Here is an 18,785-nt window from a genome sequence, read left to right as displayed (position 1 = left end):
CAAAGGAGAGAGTGAGTGTGTGCCCACCTTTGAGAGAATCTGAGCTGTTGAGAAATATAATGGATTCTCATGACTTGTTGGCTGGGTTGGGGTTCATACCCTCTTCCGGTAGTTTGATTTGCAGAGCTGTTGTCTGTACAGCAGCAGCATAAAAATGGATCTGTTCTTTCTGCAGTGAGCATGTGCTACTGTTGTTTCTTGTTAAAGAAGTAAAGGAGAACACGACAACAAGGCCTGCGATCCAGGTGAACCACGCCTGTCAGTAGATGACACCTCCAGGAAGAGTAGCGGATCTGTATTGACCAGTATTCTCAGTGAGGTGATCCATTCAGACTCAGGAGGAGTTGGTCAGTCAGTCAGGAAGTATTGAGAAGCTAATTGGTGCCCCATTAGATTCTGAACGTTTTTTGGGTTCAGAGAAACAAGAAGGCGCCTTTGGCTTTAAGGCACTGCCAGTCTAGGTAGACAAGGCCACAATTTGATGTTCCATGAATTACCCCAGCAATCGCGACCACCATGGCCATGTACGGAGCATGCTTCCTGCAGCAGGCCTCTGCTGGCTGCTTCGTCTACTTCCTGTTGAACTCCCCAGCGGGGCCCTGCATGATGGCTGCAGGTATCTTCTGTATCGAGCAGAAGGCCTTGCGGAAAGTGGTGGAGTTGGGATTTGAACACGGATCCAGCTGAATCCAGCTCCTGTTTCCTTTGCACACTGTGTCCTTCTCATTCCACTGACACATTTCCTTTCCGGACTGCGCCACATCTAACTGCCTGTGGTACGACACAGTCCTAGGGTTGACGCAGTGGAAAGAAGCCTCTGCATGGGTGTTTGAAATTCCAGGAGTATCATCATAACCTGTTAACTGGGGAATTCCCTTTTCACTGTATGCAACGTTTGACGTATTCATACGTCCCGCTCGGTTAACAGGTTAAGGAAGGTTTGGATTCCCATAAACCTAGGGCTTATAGGTGAACAGTTTCTGCCTCCGATTTGGGCAGCTCTGCTGCTTTAGGAATGAATTGCTAAAGTCGCCATGCTTGTCGTTTCAATTACAATGGTCCAGAGGTTTAGAATGAAAACATCGATTGTTAGCTACTGCTCTCCACACCCAGCTCACCAAGGTCCACAGCTCGGGTGTGCCCTTTGTCCTTGCTCAGACCACCAGCACACATCAACATGGTGTCCTTTCTTTCCCCTCCCTCCCTCCCTCCCTCCCTCCTGAACCACATCACACACGTTTCTGTTGCTAGTTTAATTCTTGAACCCAAACACATCTGCAGCTGGGAGTGGCAATTCTAAAAACAGCATTTGGAGCCATCCATGGTACCTTGTCCCACTGCCGACGAGCCGACCCTCCCTGGGGCTCTCAGGTGCAGCAAGGGTTAGGGTTCTGTTCAGCAAACTGTTGTACCAGTTAGATCAGGGCAAGAAATCACTGTCTGGCAAGCCTGGCTGCGTGTTTCATTTCAGCAGAAGAAGCGGTTTTTCACCGTTCAAGTGCTTTTCACTTAGGGGGAGAAACACAACTCGAGTTTTAGCAGAGCCGCTGCAAGGCTGCATCACAGGAGCAGGTGGCAGTGTGCTCGGTGAAGGGTGTGATGACAGCCTGCTTCTGCGCAGCAGCCGTTCCCAGCTGCCCTGTGCGTGTGCATGTAGCTAGATGATCTCTTGGAAGAGAGAGGCGGCATCCAAACAGGTGAGCAGATTTCTCTGGAAAGACCTGGAGGAGATGGAAACTTCTAATGAAGAGACTTTCTGACTTGAAAAAGAAGGCAGGCTGTCACTTTGCACTTGTCTTTTAAAAAATTGGATATTTAAAGCCTGGGGTGACAATGTACAGTGGTTTATATTCTCCTCTTGTCTCATCCTCCAAGAGGGCCTGTTATCCCCATTTTATAGATGAGACACGGAGGGTCAGAGAAATGAAGTACTGTGCTAAGATCTCGCTCTAGTTAGTGACAGGGCCTGGGTTTGACCCCAGGATGCCTTGTGTCTCTGCCCACACTTCTCATGCAGAAGTCCTCGTCAGTGATTGGAAACAATACTCTCTCAATCCCGTGGTCCTTGTGGGTTTTGTTGGCGTGGGTAGCACCTGCTAGGACATTCTTCAGGTAACGTTTTCTTAGCTTGGTTATCACATGAGCCCCTTCTGGTAAAAATCCAGAGAATCATCTCTCTGTGAGATACGGGTCTATATTAAATTTGTTAATAATTTGTGTGTGTGTGATACGTGTAGGGGAATGGGTTTCCTTTGGGGTTTTAACACATGGCCCTGGAAGCCTGTTGTAGTGGAAATTGGTACCACAGTGGGGAGTAGGCTTCGGATGGAAGGAGGGCATTGTGGTGAGTTGGGAAGAGTGTGGAGTTTTTAATTCTTATTTTTATTTATTTTTTTATTCCTCACCCAAGGATACTTTTCTATTTATCATCAGATAGAGTGGGAGGGAGGGAGGGAGGGAGAGAGACAGAGAGAAACATCGATGTGATAGAGCCACATCGACTGGTTGCCTCCCGCACGACCTGACCAGGGCCGGGGATGAACCACAACCGAGGTACATGCCCTTGACCAGAATCGAACCTGCGACTTATTAGTCCGCAGGCCGACGCTCTTAACCGCTGAGCCAAACTGGCCAGGGCAAGAGTGTGGAGTCTTGAGGTCAGGCAGACTGGGGTTAGTATCACTGGGACCAAACTTGACAGTGTGTTTTTAAAACAATAGCAGCCCTGTGTTCTCCGCTCTCGGCAGTGGAGGCCCCGAGCCTTAGACGGGAGGCTGTGACCCGCGGCTCGGGGAGCAGGAGCTGTTTGCCTCCTCTGCTGCCCAGAGCTGTCTTGTGTGGAGCTGAGATGCGGCAGGGAGGGAGTGCCATCCCTTCTCAGTGCCACAGTCTGTGTTATGCCACCTTCTTTTCCAATACGATGGCTTGGCTTCTCCTGAGAAACTCCAGGTTGAATAAAAGTTTTTCAGTTTTGGGGGGCTCCCTCCCCCAAGGTCGAAATTAGCTGAGTAGTAGCCAGAGTTCATCTGTTGCCCCACCCCTATAGGCCATACACGTCCAGTGTTGTCTCAGAAAGTCTCCTGAGAGGCCAGAGACCTGCTGCCCTGGTGGCACTTGGCTGTGTGAGCCCAGCGCCCAGCGGGGAGCAGGTGGCCGTGGAGGGTCATCCTGTGAGCTGGGGCTCTCATTATTATTATACCTCTTTGTTGTTCTACCATTACAACACCTCTTCTCCACCACACCTGCTCCTTCCCCAGTCCTGCCCAGCCCAGTAACGATAGCTGCATTTTTCCAGGTTCCTGAGGCCACACATCTTGGTGTTAACCTTGGCTCCTGTCTTCCCCCAAACCCCACACCAAATCTATTAGGAATTCTTTTTTTTTTTTTTCCCCTTTATTGATTTTAGAGAGAGAGGAAGGGAGGGGGAGAGAGAGTAGAAACATCGATGAGAGAGAACATTGATTGGCTGCCTCCTGCATGCCCCGAACTGGGGATCAGGCCCACAACCTTGCCATGTGCCTTGACCAGGAATCGAACCAGCAACCTCTTGGTGCCTGGGTTGATGCTGAACCACTGAGCCATACTAGCCGGGCTGAGGAATTCTTTCCCACTCCTTCTCACACTCATTGCCGCCCCCTGGTCCAGCCAAGTACCATCACCTCTTGCCTGGACCATGGCTATAGTGTTCTGACCAGCTGCGTCTGTTAGATGCTCTGGGAAGAAGACGCCAAGACAAAGTTAGGGGTGCAGGAGGAGTGCTGGGGGGTAATGCCTGTGAGAGGTGAGGGGACACATGGCATCGGGCAGGGAGAGCCTCAGACTTCCATGTGGATTTTACAAAGTTTTGCTCACGCAGCCCAGTGGGGAGATCTGTGCAAAGATTGCCCATCAGAGGGGTCACACATCAGGCAGAAATACCCTTCTGTGCTCGGCCTTTGGCCAGGGAAGCCTGGGAGGGGTAGCACGTCTGGGAGGTCCTAGACCTGGAGATTGTCAACCACCTGTACTTTTTGTAACAGAATGGCAAGTCCTTCCCTGAAGGGAGGCCCGAGCTGTGTACCTCTCCTCCTGGCCATTACACCTCCTCTCCCAGCCTCCCCACATTCCCCTTTATACAGCTGGTAGAATGATCTTTAAAAAAATAAGTCTGATAAGAATCTTCCAGGGGCTTCCCATTTTGCTCAGAGTAAAATACCATAGCCTGAAAACCTGTGCCATTTTCTCTAGGGCCTCATTTCATGTCCAGCTCTCTCTCCTGTTACCTTATTCTTCAGCCACACTGGCCTCCTTGCTGTTCTGGGAACACATTAGGCCTGTGCCTACCTCAGGGCCTTTGCACTTACATTTCCCAGGAATGCTTTCTTCCAGGGGTTTGCATGGCTCATGTCCCCACTTTATTCTGGTCTTTGCTCAGATGGCCTCTCTCTAGTGAGGCCTCTCCTTACCCTTTATTTAATTAGTATTCTTCCACCATCCTTTCCTCGTGCTTGAACTCTCCTCTGTGCTTCCCACAGCCTGACATGTCAAATAATTAGTTCTTTACTTTGAGTTCCCCCACTCGAGTATAAGCTTCATACTGGCATTCACTCCTCCCACCCCCTAATACACCCCTGCATCTTGAGTGTCTAGTGCCTGGCATGTAATGAATCTCCAGCAGCTAGTTGTTGAGGGAATAGTAAGAGACTCCCGAGGTCACTCACTGGAGAGTGGTGGGGCCAGACTGTGCCCTGAGTCTGTGATAGCAGAGCTCACACGGCCTCGCTCACCAAGCCCTGTTCTTGCACAGCGAGCACTAGGAAAAGGAAGGATGCTATTTTCATCAAGACGCTTTCCTTTGCCGGAACAACTGTGGGTGCCTGCTGTCTTGTAGGGATTTGTGTCATCCCACCCAGGGGGAACCTTTCTCCTCTGGAGCCTGAAAGTGTCCCAGATTTCCCACCACAGAGAACCTGGCCTGCTGTCACAGGGCCTGCACACCTCCTTCTGTCCATTAACGTGTTCAAGGGAATGGTCTCTGAATTAAAAATGGCTCTTTATTCCTGTTCGCCACCAACGCCTCCCACTGTTTGCATCTGGGGTCATGCTAAGCTCGTTCAAATTAAAAGCAAAACAGTAACCTCATCATACTGTTTGCCATGCTGCTCTCTATGGTATTTGAAGTTTTGCTTAAAATAATTTAGGCAGAAAACCCCATGTGTTCTCTGGTGCCTGCTAGTGAGACCAGCATAATGTCTCCTCATTTCGCATGACTTATCACAGACACCTCCAAACAGGAATGGCGGGCTGCAAGGAGCTGAAAAACCGTCACGTTCTCCAAGTTTAAATGACCTGCCCCTGGTGGGAACAAGCCCACATCTTTTCTGGAACATGTGCAATAGTTCTGATTTAGAGTCAATGTCTTTGTGCTTCTACCAAACACAGTTTTAATGTCTGACTATTTGGATTTTAAAAGAGAAGGTTGCCCTGGCCTGTGTGGTTCAGTGGTTAGAGCATCCACCTGTACACCGAAGGGTCGCAGTTTTGATTCCCAGTCAAGGGTATGTACCTGGGTCGCAGGTTCGATCCCAGGCCCCAGGTACATGCGGGAGGCAATCTCTCCCTCTTTCCCTCTCTCCCTCCCCACCCCCACCTCCACTCTTCCTTGAACACCCAAATGCTCTCCTGCGCCCCAGGCTGATGAAATCTTCTTGACTTGAAAATGAACGAATCCAACATGGCGCCTCTATTAACTTGGACTCAAGGGAGGAACTGACTTCTTGTGCCTAGCTAGGGATTGACCTTGCCCAAAGAGAAGCCCTGGCCGGTTAAATGCTCCCTTCACTTTCCTGGTATCAATCCTTAAGCTATGGAGACGTATTGGCCAAGTCCGCCTCTTAGTTTCCTTTATATAAATGACATCGTGTGCGGCCATGTCACCGTCTCTGTAACTTCATGGTCTGACTCAGTCTCATTCAGAGTCTCCCAAGACGTCCCCACCGGATGATTGACGGCACTGGATCGGTTACCCACTGCTGCGCAGCAAATCACCCCGAACTTTAGCAGCTGCAAGCAACAGTCATTCAGTGTGTGTAGGAGAGGAGTCCAGGGCCTCACGCGGCTGCAGCGGTCATCTCAAGGCCGGCGGGAGGCCCCGTCCCCACTCCCGTGGCTGGTGGCAGACCCCGGGCTTTTGCTGACCGTTGGCTGGAGACGTGATTTCCCTGCCACGTGGGTCTCTCCAGACCGCAGCTCACAAGATGGCAGCCGGCCGGCCTCAGAGGGAGGGAGGGCACCCGAGATAGAAGCCACAGCCTTTTTATCACCTAACTCTCAGACGTGACATCCATCATTTCTGTCAGATTCTGTTCTGAGACACAAGTCAGTAAGCCCCGCCCACATTCAGGGGGGTAGGGATTGGATAAAAATATGGATACCAGGGGCTGTCTTAGAGGGTGCCTGCAGAAGGGAAAAGCGTGCTGTAGTTGGGGTTCGTGTTTTGTTACATTATATTGTGTGTGGAGTAGTTTCTGATGTCTTGTTAAAGCTTCAGGGCCTGCTGAGGCAGCAGGGGTCAGACAGTTGCAGGGCAAGGCTGACTGAGAGACATTCTATAAATTCATGACTGTCCCTGGTCTGTCCTCAGTCATGAAGGTTAAAAATCTGATCTATGCACCTGCCTCCTTTAGTGCAGAAGGCAGCAGATGTCTCTTCAATGTGCCCACAGAGGGCCTGGGGCCTGAGGACGGAGGGCAGGGGCTGGATTTCTAAAGAGATGTGCGACATCAAGCAGACTGGACGGCCGTCGCTTTCTGAGCAGCAGGTGTCCGGTGGGGGAAAGAAGCAGGGTCAGGAAGGATCAGGCCAGGGGACAGCAGCCCGACTGTGCGTCCCATGTCAGTGACAGCTGTGGTGTGCGTCAGCACCGGCTTTGCTGACCAGCGGCACCCAGCTTCGGGGGGGCTCCTGTGTTCTGACGGCACTGCTGTCACCATCCGACTTTTCCAATCCCGTTTCTGCGTGCTGCCCCCTCTCAAATTCAGTTTTTAACTTAAAATCGAATTGAGTTGGCGCTTCAAATATAAAACTTCTGTACATAATTTATTATAAAAGACCTTATTATGAAAGACTGCTGCTTCTAGCCACCACCCTCCCCCATTTACTACTTCCCACAAGCAATTGCTTTAAACTTTTTAACTGATTCTTTTCATAGTTGCCTTGATATCTCTGAATAATGCCTGTCTTTTGCCACTTGTTGATTTCTCCATTGTGGGTGTTATTTATCGATTTCTCACTGTGGAAGATAATGATTAGCTTTCTTTGATCCTTCCACCCCCACAAAACACACACACACACCCTCCAGCACAGACGTATAATCTTTTCGGTTCGATCCCTGGTCCATGATTACATTATTACGAGTCTTAAAATGCTGTCCAGCCGAGCTGTGAGGTACATAATCATTATGTTTGCACAACTTTTTGATTTCTTTTGAGTTAATACTTATCTTTTTATTTTAATTTGGTTGATGTTCTATGTACTAAATAACGAATTCAATTCCAAGTGCTCTGTCAGTTACGGGAATTTCCTCAGTATGTTAAAAAAAAATGAGGCGCCTGTCAGGTGTGTCCCGGAGTCCTCTGGCCTCCGGTGGCGGAAGCCTGACCGTGCTGGAGCCTGTTCACCACCCCTGGTGCCACGCGCTGCCGCTTCTCCCTCCGCACTGAGACGCAGTCTGTGCCCTGCAAGTACTCAGTGCAGAGGGTTTGGTCCGTTCACAAGGATGTGCGGCCATCACCTCTCTAATTTCAAAACACCCTCCACCCCCAGAAGAAATCCTGGATATGCATTAGCAGTCACTCCCCATCCTTTTATCCTCCCCGTCCCTGGAAACCAGAACTTGGACCCTTCGTATAAATGGAATCATGCAATATGACGCCTTTTGTATCTGGCTTCTTTCACGTAACATGATGCTTTTAAGGTGCATCTGTGCTGTAGCATCTATTAGTACTTCATTCTTTGTCATGGTCAGATACTATTCCGTGGTATGGAGAGACCACATTTTCTTTACCCATCAGTCATCTGTGCTGGTCGTATGTGTTGTTTTCGCTTTCTGGTGGTTATGAATAATTTTCTCACTCATGTTAGTGTGGGATCCTCTGTTTCTTGGAATCTCCGTTTCCCTCTAACTAGATTTCTTCGCTTCAAATTTTTGAGAGGTTGCATGTCTGCAAGTGTCTTTAGCTACTTCTCACGTGGTTTGGTTTGGTGCACCATTGTGGCTTGGAAATAATTCCCTGGAGGATGTTGACAGCGTCCGTCACTCATTGTTTTCTAGCCTGCAGAACTGCGGTGTAGACATCCTATGACACTTCTCACTTTCCCTCCGCTGAGGATTCTGCTTCCGTGCTGGAGGGCTGTGCCCTCCTCTTTGTGCCCAGGCTCTAAGAGTCCACGTGAGGTTGAGGGCTAGTCCTCGTCTGGCTGCCCATGGAGCTCTTCCATCTCCTTGCTCGTGTCTCTTGATTCTGGAATTGTGTCTTTGTTTCCATCTGCTCTGTGTTCTCTCTCTCCCCCTGCACCCCTTTTTGAACTCTTCTCATGAGGTACCTCTCCATGTCCTTCCTTGTTTTCCACGTTCGTACCTTTGGCTCTATTTTCTGGAGATTTTCTTACCTTATGTCTAGTGTCCCACTTTGGCTATCACAGTTTTGCTCGCCAAAAGAGTGTTTTGCTTTCTTCGCTGTTATTTTTTTCTTGTTTTTAAATACTCTCCCTAGTATTGTTTCTCAGCTACACCCTCTTCTCCTCCCTCTCAGGGAATATGACCGATAGCTTGAAGTGCACTTCTCCCAGAATTGCATCTCTTTCCTACAAGGTATTCCTCTGTCTGTTTGTTCTGGTCCCTGTCTTTTCATCTCAGATGCTTGTCTCAAGTGGAAGGTGATTTCCGGCTGTCTACTCAGAGGCAGGAGTGGGGTACTGAAAAGCTCATTTAGTTCTTGGCGAGGTATCCGGCTCTGCGATTTCACCGGAGAGAACCTGTCTGCCCTCAAATTGGTCTCTTTAGGTCTTTTTTCTTCAGTTAGTTAGATTTACAGGAAAATGCTTTCTTTTCCCTTGCTTACAGGTATAGCTTGGCTGCCTGCTGCTCTGGGAATGGGAGGGAAGGGTAGGAAGAAGATGGTAGAACCTCAACATTTCAGCGTTTGTTTATTATTATTATTATTGTTGTTGTTGTTAATCCTCATCCGAGGATATTTTTCCATTGATTTTTAGATAGTGTGTAAGGGAGGGAGGAAGAGAGAGGGAGAGAGAGACATCACTATGAGAGAGACACATTGATTGGTTGCCTCCCACACGACTCCGGCCAGGCCTGGGGATCAAACCTGAAACCCAGGTTTGTGCCTTCAACTGGGAATTAAACCTGCAACCCTTTGGTCTGAGGGCCGATGCTCAAACCACTGAGCAAAACTAGCCAGGAGTTTTATTTTTGTCTCTTTTCAATAAGGTATCCCTAAGGACAGTCAACCCTATCTTCTGGTAATTGCTTCCCAGCCTCCGAGCTCATTCCCACCTTCAGTGTGCCTGAGCAGCCATCGGCGGCCTCTGCGCGTCATCCCATTTGGATCTGACCGTGTTTTGCTGTTGCCCACTTTCGTCAAGAGTGACGTTTTCTCAGCCTGTCAAGTTACTTATTTGTTATCTCCTTGCTTCTTAGCATCTAAAATTTTATTGTCTGGTTTCCTCTCTCATTCTCTTTTCCTTAAGAGTGAGGCCTTTAGAAAGGATTTTAAATTGGTATTTTAATGGGATTCAGAGAGGACGTGAATGTAAATGAATGCGTTCAAGTCTGTCTACTTCAACCGGAAGTCCGATACATTTCTTCTCAGTGCCTCTTTCAGGTTTCAGGTTGTTGTTTGGTCACTTCCCCCAGCAGCGGCTGGAACTGTAGTCACTGCTGGGGTGGACACGACTTAGGGTTTCCTTCCAGCAGGTTCTGTATTGTCACCAGGGGCTTTGCTGCTCTGTGGGCTCCAGCTGTGGTCTGGTGGAGGCTTCGGTCGGTAAAGGGGCCGGGGAGCCACAGGTTATTTCAGGCTCAGTCACCCCGTGTCTTTCTAATCCCAGTCACTGGGGGGCCAGCCTTAGACTCTCCTTTTGCCTCATTTCCATTTCATCACACTTCATCCCAGGGGTTCACCTCCCAGACCACCCCGGGGACCGGGCCTGCACGGGCTTGCTTGTTCTCAGGCTGGGCTGGTCGGCACTCCGTGCACACCGCAGGGTCCTAACCACTGCGTCTTCCCTAGCCACGCGAGCAGGAGTCCCGTCCTGCTCTTGTTCCGCTTTCCTTGGAGCTGTCCGGCTCGTTCCCCGTTCTTATTCATTCACTCTCTCCACGAAGTACGCATATATAGATACATACCTAAAAGTAGAGACAACTGTTGGTGTCTGCCATGCTAATTTTTTAAATGGAAGTTTTTCTTTTAATTTTTAAATTTCACATAGTGAAGCCCTCCGGGGTGGGACCCAGCTCTGTTCGTTTGGCTTTAGAGAGCATGCGCAGCAGGCTGTGGTCGAGACCATCGACTGAGTTCTGTCTTTTACTGACTCCATCTGTGCCTAGACCCACGGCTCCCTTGAACCATCGGCATCTTCCCCTGCTTTCCACGTCAACCCAGCACAAAGGCTGCCGTCCTGACTCAAGCCTCCATTGTATTGAGCCTGGACTAACGCCATATGGTTTTTCTGCTAACCCTCCGTCTAGCCTGCGTCGATTCATGTCACAGAACCAATATTTCTTGAGCATGTACTATTATATACCAGCCCCTATCTTATCTTCAGACAGACCCAAGCCCCACCTCTCTATTATTTAATCTTCCTGAAACATTGTTTTGCAAATGTCACTGCACATGCAAAACCTCTACTGTCTGTTCATTGAAGTCGAAGCTTCTCCACCTGAGCTCCATGGCCTTTATTCTTCTCTCCACTTCTCTCCTACAACCCTGCTAATTCCTGCGCTGGCCTGGGGCTGGTCTCTCTAAGAAGTCTTTGCATTGCCCTTACGCATTGGTCTTCGCGTTTCCCCAGAAGCTGCTTTGCTGGTTTATCAGTGCCAAGTCTCACTGGCTCTGTGTGCACACTGACCCCCACTACCATTTCCCCTTGGACTGGAGGTGGGCACAGCCTCATGGAAAACGTTTTGTTGGCGGAAAAGAAATTTGATCATTGTAAAACACGCAGGTATAGGCTCTTACGTATTGCCAACGCATTGCCTGTTTTCCCCGGAATGGGAAGTGGGGTAGTGACCAGACTGTGCCCCCGACGCCTGTGTCTCTATGACAGTGCTTCCGGTTTTGAAAATCCGTGTTATCACTACTTTGTTGCACTGTTGCAATGTTGAAGTAATTGTGATTCTTTTTCCCCCTTAAAAAGAGCTTTCTCTCTGGACAAGTGATTTAGAAAAGAAGAATCTTTTTGTTTTTTGTTTGCTCGGAGATTAATTTTTGCTGACTGTTAAAATATTTACGGAATGTCCTTCTTTCTCCTAAAGTTTTACCCAACCTTTGGAATGTCGATGGAGAAGTGACAGTCGCCGAACCGAAGCCGGGAGAAGTTGCCGAGGAACTGGCGAGCTCCTATGAAAGGAAGCTCATCGAGGTAAGACTGGACGGGTCTGCGCCTTCCCTGCTGATGTGGCTGCTTCGGGACGTAGGCCCGCCTGTTAAATAGCTGTTAGCACAACCACCAAAGCAGTGCACTTGATAAAGAAAGGTGAGAGCTGGTTCTTTGAAACATATTATTTCATTGAAATTTTGGATCCTTTTGGCCAGGAAATGAGAGAGAAAACAAATATGTAATGTTAAAAATAAGAAAACGTGTCTACCCTTGGATTTGGAGATTAGAAACAGGAGAGAACATCACACACAACTTCGGGCTGAGCCATGTGAAACTATGGATAGATGGACTGTTGTCCAGGATGACGTCTGTCATCAGATTAATGGAAGAGGAGGCAGAGTGCCTGAAGGGTGCCCAAAACAGGTGGAAGAAAGTCGTGAAAGTGGTTAAAGAACCGGTTCCCTGGAAGGAGGCAAGGCTGGATGGTTTTATGGTGATTTCTAAGAGAGCCTTCAAGCCAACACAAAAGCCCCTTGCTATTTATATTTCCTTAAAGCATTATCTGTAGCTACACCTGTTCTACATCTATATCTGCTCATGTAGCTATATCTGTTCATGTATCTGTATCTCTGTATTTTGTCTCAATGCATTTCACTTTGATATAAAAAAACCTGACAAAGATAGTATAAGAAATAATACCGTAGACTTATCTCATTTGTGTATAGATACATCAAAATTCTAGAAAGATACTACCCAATCAAGTTCAGTCACACATTAAAGGAATGATCCACATAAAAGTAGGATTTATGTAGGATTCCAAGGTCAGTTTAATGTTAGGACATTCATCAAGTCAGCTCATTGATAGATCGAAGGAGAAAAGCCAGATATTGATCTTGATAAGTACAAAAAAGTCATTTGATAACCCTGATCATTAATATCTGATGAAAATATTCTTTATAAATGAAGAATAAAGGTACTTCTTTGATACGATACAATTAAAAAAAAATCAGAAACCATTAACTATCGTCATACACAATGGGAAAGCTGAGAGGCAAGTTTCTGACTAGGCAACTAGTATATAAAATATACATAAGTGTGTGTATATGGTGTGGTGGTCACATGGTGTATTTATTGCAAGTCACGTATGTTGCATGTGCACGCACATCTAAGCATACAGCGTGCTTTCCACTTACTGTCAGATCTGCCCGCATTGTTGCTCGTTAGCTGCCAGAGTTAAGTACTGAACTCACGTCAGGGGGAGCAGCGGCTGGGTGTAGAGATTTCTCGTGACAGCCCTGATTTCCTTTCTTGTGCTCCTGTGATTCTCTAAGCCCGGGAGCAGCAGAGTGGATGACTGTTGTCAACGGCTGAGATGTTCCTCCAGTGGAATTGACTACCCCAGATTGATTTTTCTTTCTTTGTTTTGGTTGCAAAGTGAGGGCCTGTTGGTGATCTCTCATCTGTGAATATTAACAGCATTTCATTGCAGCAAGTCTTTCACTGAACCCTGTACGTTAGCATTAATCGAGCTCTCTACAATGTTTTTCCTGGTGCTTGTCTTGTTTTATTAATGGGTTGGCTTTGACCGAGACAGAGTTGTAAACAGGTGTTGGAGTGGACTAATGAAAGAATGTGGGGGAAAGGTTGATGTACTTCTCTTTCCATTTCAAAAGGGCAAAGGAAGAAGAAACATTTCAATTTAAATAACATGACTACAGTCGGCCCTCATTTATCGCCATTAATCAGTTCCAGACTCTACTGCCATAAATGAATTTCCGAGAAGTAGGATTCTTTATTTATAAATTGAATATTTTCGCAGTTAGAGCATAGAAAACCTGCTTACGACCTTCTAAATACGTTTTTTAACATTATTAGAGCCCTCTAGACATGAAATAACACCCTTTGGTCACCATTACAGTCGTATTACCAATACATTAGACAAAATAAGAGAAAATAAGACATGTTAGACATTACAGATATCATATTATTATTATTGCACATTTAGTTACACATACACAGTTCTTACACACAACCACTAAAACCTATGAAAATAGTGCAACTTGTTCGATGATGAAGCGATGAAGGTGAGAGATGTACTGCACAGCAAAGAAGAGCAAGGTTACTGCTCCTCTGCAGGCACGACCTCAGTAGGAGAGTCTTCAGGTGGTGCAGTATCTTCAGCAGGTGTGTCTTCATCTTCCGCTGAAGAAGCACTAGGAGTAGGCAGTGGGTGTCTGGGTGCACGGCTGAAGAACATCGTGATAGGCAGTTGCTGGCGCTGTCTTTTCATATGCGTGAGGAGGCTTTTGTAGGGTTCTGTCGCTCCATCAAGTGCATCCAGAACCACAACGCATGCATCATTTGTGGGTCCCATTCGCCAGTCATGTCCTGTACCACCTTAATAGTTCTCACGACTTGCAAGAGACGCTCAAGTGTGAGGCCAACTTCCCCCTCCTGACCCCCAGGAACCTCTGGCTGCTCTTCCTCCTCCTCATTCGCAGACTTAGTCGTCTCCACCAGATCCTCGTCAGTTAAGGGACCCGAAGGTGTCTCCAGCAGCTCATCCACGTCATCGCGGGTCATATCCTCGAAACCTTCTCCTCCCAGCATCTGGGCTAGCCTAACTGCCTTATCCACTGCGGAGTTGCTTACATCCTCTGGGGTGAATCCTCTGCAGTCGTGGACAATTTCAGGCCACAGCATCTTCCAGCTGGACTTCACGGTCCTCCGTCTTTATGTCCTTCAATGCAGCCTGGATGTTCTTCAGACAGGTCACGATGGTATACTGCCACCAGTACTCCTTCAGCAAGAAGTTCTCCTCATGGTCCTGCCTTCGACGAGGTGCTGCAGGGTGTTTCGTGTGTAGAGGGCCTTGAACGCATGAATAACCTGGATCAGCAAAGTGGTGTTGGGAGGAAGGAACTCGATCTGCACACCGTCGTAGGATAGGTCTTGCGCATGACCTCCAGCACTGTCCAGGAGGAGAAGGACATTAAACTCGAGTCCTTCTCCGTGAGATACAGCTGACTTGGGGGAGGAAGCACTCGTGGAACCAGTCCGATGGCAGCTGCTTCGTGATCCAGCCCTTGTCGTCGTGCATCCAATGCACTGGCAGCAGGTTCTTGTTCTTATTCTTCAGGTCCCTCGGGTTCTTGGCCTTGTAGATAAGGGCAGCTTGAGCAAAAATCCCTCAGCATTTCCACACATAACGATAGTCACACGATCCTTACACACCTTGAAGCCACGAACCTTGGCCTCCTCCTTGAAAATGAATGCCCAGCAAGGCATTCTCTTCCAGAACAGTCCTGTTTCATCCATACTGAACACCTGTTCTGGATGATATTCACCCTCCTTAAGGATCTTCTGGAACGTGTTGTTCATGTAGTTTTCTGCTGTAGGCTGGTCAGCAGAGGCAGCTTCTCCGTAGAGAACGACACTCTTCAGATGATACCTCTTCTGGAACTTCTCGAACCAACCCTTGCTCGCCCTGAAATCCATGGACGTTGCAGAAAAGGGTCCTGGCTGAGGTTCGTCCGCCGTAAAGCGCCGATAGAGCTGCCTGTCTTCTCCCGGACGACCAGCAAATCCAACGGAATGTTTTTCTTGCAGCTGTCGCTGATCCAAAGGGCTAGGGCAGACTCCGTTTTCACTATGAACTTATTACGACTTGTCACGACACGCTTTACTTCCTTGTTGAAAGAGACAGCAGCTGTTGCACGGATGTTCTTTTCATCTTTATGGATGGAGTGAACGGTAGACTCATTCAAGTCATAATGGCGGGCAACCTCCATGATTTTCTTGCCATCATTGATCATAGCCAAGAGTTTCACCTTCTCCTGGATGGTAAACATCTTCCTCTGGCGCTTAGTTTCATCGTCAGAAGGCTTAGAAAAAGCACGTTTAGGAGCCATCGTGGGGCTTAGATAAAAGTTCTCAGAAATCACAAACACTTACAAGAGCAAAGATGCTTCTGATGCGTAGCAATGTAGAAGCGTGTATGAGAGAAACAAACTTGCGTGAGGCTAGGATAGCCAATCAGTGAACAACACACTCTGATTGGCTTGGTTTCACCTGATTTTTTGGAAAGAAGTTATTGCCCACACACAAGGAGTGGTCGAGCGGTTGTACCTGGCATTGAAGGATTTGCGGGGGTGCTCAAATACAGTCCTTACGTACAGTAATCTTAATTGTAATACAGGGGTGTATAATTGACTCAGACAATCGAGTGCACTTTGTATCATTTTCACTGTCTCGATCAACTTTTTAATGAATATATTTGAAAAAACAGTGATAGAGTGAAGCTGCGAAAGTCAAAGCGTGAAGTGGCGAGGGCCAACTGTATTTGAAGTACACTAAGAGTTGAATTACTGTTTTGGGATTCACCCCAATAAAACGGGAGTTCCTGAACACTCTTTTCCTAGATGTCTCTCAGAGCATCAACCGCCTCGCGCACCTGCACACACACACACACACACACTACATGCTGCGTATTCAGGCACAGTGGCCTGGAATCCAGCATCCAGACTCTCAGAACCCAGAGCATCAGGGCCAAGGACTGGAGGTAGAAAGAGTGTTCCTGACATCCTATGGTGGTTAACTTTGGAAAACAAGAAGAGAAGGAGAATGCTGGCAGGTATACGTTAATCTGGCAGGAGAGAAGCATCAGTGTAAATACACTGATTGTGTAACAGCCACTGTCATATAGCAGCCAGTGGGTGCGCTTTTATTTCCAGGCACCATGCTCAGGCTTTTGCATAGATGGACTTACGTAATCCTCAGCAGTGTCCTGTGAGGAAGATACGGTTCCCAGGTGGGGTTTTGAGACATTAACTTGCCCAAGATTTTCCAGCTGCTAAGAAGCAGAGCTGGGTTCAAATCAGCCAGGCCGTCCAGCACCAGAGTCCAAGCTCATACTCCTCCGCTCTGGAAGGACAAGTGCATCGAGGAAACAACCGGTGAACTTGACTGAAGGGAAGACTAAGAATGTTTAAAAGAATGAATGGCAGGCCCTGGCCGGTTGGCTCAGTGGTTAGAGTGTTGGCCCACAGACCAGAGAGTCCGTGGCTCGGTTCCCGCTTAGGGCATGTACCTCGGTTGCAGTTTGTCCTGGTCCCTGGTGGGGTCCTGTGGTGGCAACCAGTTGATGTATCTCTCTCACTTCGATGTTTCTCTCTCTCTTCCTCCCTCTCTCCCTCCTGCTCTATCTGAAGATAAATGCAAAAATGTCCTTGGGTGAGGATAAAAAAAAAAAAAAGAACGAATGGCAAAAGCTGAGCCGAGGATGAAAGCCAGCCGTAGATAACAGAAGTGTGCCACAACAGTTTGAGAGAGTGCTGGGAGGGGCCCCTTCCATCCCCTTAGTTACCGAAGAGGAGATGAATGTTTCTTCTGTGGTTGGAATTACCTGCTTCTGAAGCAAATTGTAATAGAACGCCAGGCTGGGAATTCCTTGAGGGGATTGGGAACATTATCTTTTTAATTGTGTATTCATTGCCTTATTCAACTCCAACTAATGGTAGCAGCTCCATAAATGTTGAATGGAATGACAGTCTGCTGAATGGGTTCAGCTGTTCAGAGTAATGTTTAGAGAGTGATACATGAGACTCCAGAACAGATTGAAAGTGAGTTGCACCAAGGACCCGCCATAGCTCGGAGTGTCCTGGTGGGGAGGGTTCGATATCTAATAAGAAGAAACATGGGTTCTTTAGAAGAGCCAAACTTTTTTCTGGCTCTCAGTTTTAAGGGGAAGTTTAATGTAGAGAGCCTGGAGAGGGTGTTGAGTAACAGACAGATGGATGCCACCGACTCACTGAGGACATGTTTATGTAATGCCTGCTATGTACCCAGCCTGTGGCTTCCTTTCTCTGCCTGCAGTGGCCTCCCCGAGTAGTGGAGGTGATGATCTGGGAGATGCTACCACAAAAAATGCAAGGTCGTAGCAGACATGTTCCTTAAATGGCTTTTAGTAGATCGAGTTCTTCCTTTGACTATAAAGGCATTGATGTTTCACCTATGAATAGCATTTGCTCTTTAAAAAAAAAAATTTAATCCTCACCCGAGGATATTTTTTTTATTTACCTTATGATAGAGTGGGAGGGAGGAGGAGAGAGAGAAATATCGACGTGAGAGGGACACATCGATGGGTTGCTTCCCATGGGACCCTGGCCAGGGCCGGGAAGAAACCACAACCAAGGTACGTGCCCTTGGCCGGAATCGAACCCACGACCCATCGGTCCATGGGCCGACGCTCTAACCACTGAGCCAAACCGGCCAAGGGCATTTGCTCTTTATTACCCCAGGGTTGGTCTTAGGGCACAGAGATGCACAAGGCACCATGCCTGTCTTCAGCGAGCTCCCAGCTCCCAGCAGGTTAGGGAGACGTGTCTGTTGTGGTCAGGAAGCAGGGGTGAAGTGTGCACATGGACCCCGCGTTGTGGGGTCCTAGGGCCACTCCTTAACTGCACTTCTGCAGAGCTTGTGCGCCTAGGTGGAGCTTTCAGAATGTTCCTCCCTTTTTCTTTGGGATTGCTAGGAATGACACTTGGAATTTGTTTTGTAAACTTCCTATCCCTCTTGACGCTCTAGACATCAGAGGAAATGGATTTGTTCTTACCGCCGGTGTGAAGATAAAAGTTATTGGACACTCCAGGATGGGTCTATTATAAGATTTTCCTTACCTCGTTTAAGTACAGTTCCTTTGGTTTAGACTCGCCTCCAGAGATCTTTTTGTTCTTTTCCAGCAGTAGCCATCAAGACACATGTAAAATGTTGGTGGCATTTGGACTGCCATCCTGCATCTCTTTGCCACCGCATTCTGCAGCCGGGTAGCTTAGAGGGCACACGATGTCCTGCGTCAGACAGGCTGAGTTCAGGGTCGTTCCTTACTGCCACATGTCCCTGGGCAGACCGCGCTAAGCCTCAGCGTTTACGTCGGTAATATGTAGCCAAGGGTACAACCAGTAGGGTGGCTCTGGGAATTAAATATAGAGAATCTGGCTCCGTGCCTGTAGTGGACAGGAGGGATCTCCCTGTCTCCCCGCGCTTTCCCTTGGAGTGATGACCTCTCCACCACTGCTTGCTGTCTTGCTGTCTTGCTGTCTTGCTGTCTTGCTGTCTTGCTGTCTTGCTGTCTTGCTGGAGGAGTAAGTCTTAGTCACTGCCCTCCTTTGGCCCAGGGGTGGGTGTGGGAC

At 48.1% G+C, this 18,785-nt stretch overlaps 1 protein-coding gene across 15 annotated transcripts in view; it reads left to right on the top strand.

Moving 5' to 3' along the window:
- Positions 1 to 18,785, top strand: part of SNX29 (sorting nexin 29) — a 526,970-nt gene that overhangs the window by 267,534 nt on the left and 240,651 nt on the right. For all 15 annotated transcript variants that reach the window (XR_004961818.1, XM_036280935.1, XM_036280938.1 and 12 more), the window contains one exon: positions 11,531 to 11,637. Coding sequence is in view for 14 of the 15 variants with exons in the window: in XM_036280935.1 (XP_036136828.1) it covers positions 11,531 to 11,637 (107 nt within the window). In the remaining variant the exon portion in view is untranslated. The remainder of the gene's footprint in view (positions 1 to 11,530; positions 11,638 to 18,785) is intronic.

This window comes from Molossus molossus, unplaced genomic scaffold (assembly GCF_014108415.1).
Source record: "Molossus molossus isolate mMolMol1 unplaced genomic scaffold, mMolMol1.p scaffold_m16_p_3, whole genome shotgun sequence".
Classification (NCBI taxonomy): Eukaryota; Metazoa; Chordata; class Mammalia; order Chiroptera; family Molossidae; genus Molossus; species Molossus molossus.
Note: the sequence above shows the minus strand (reverse complement) of the source record. Positions and strands in the feature narration are given on the sequence as shown.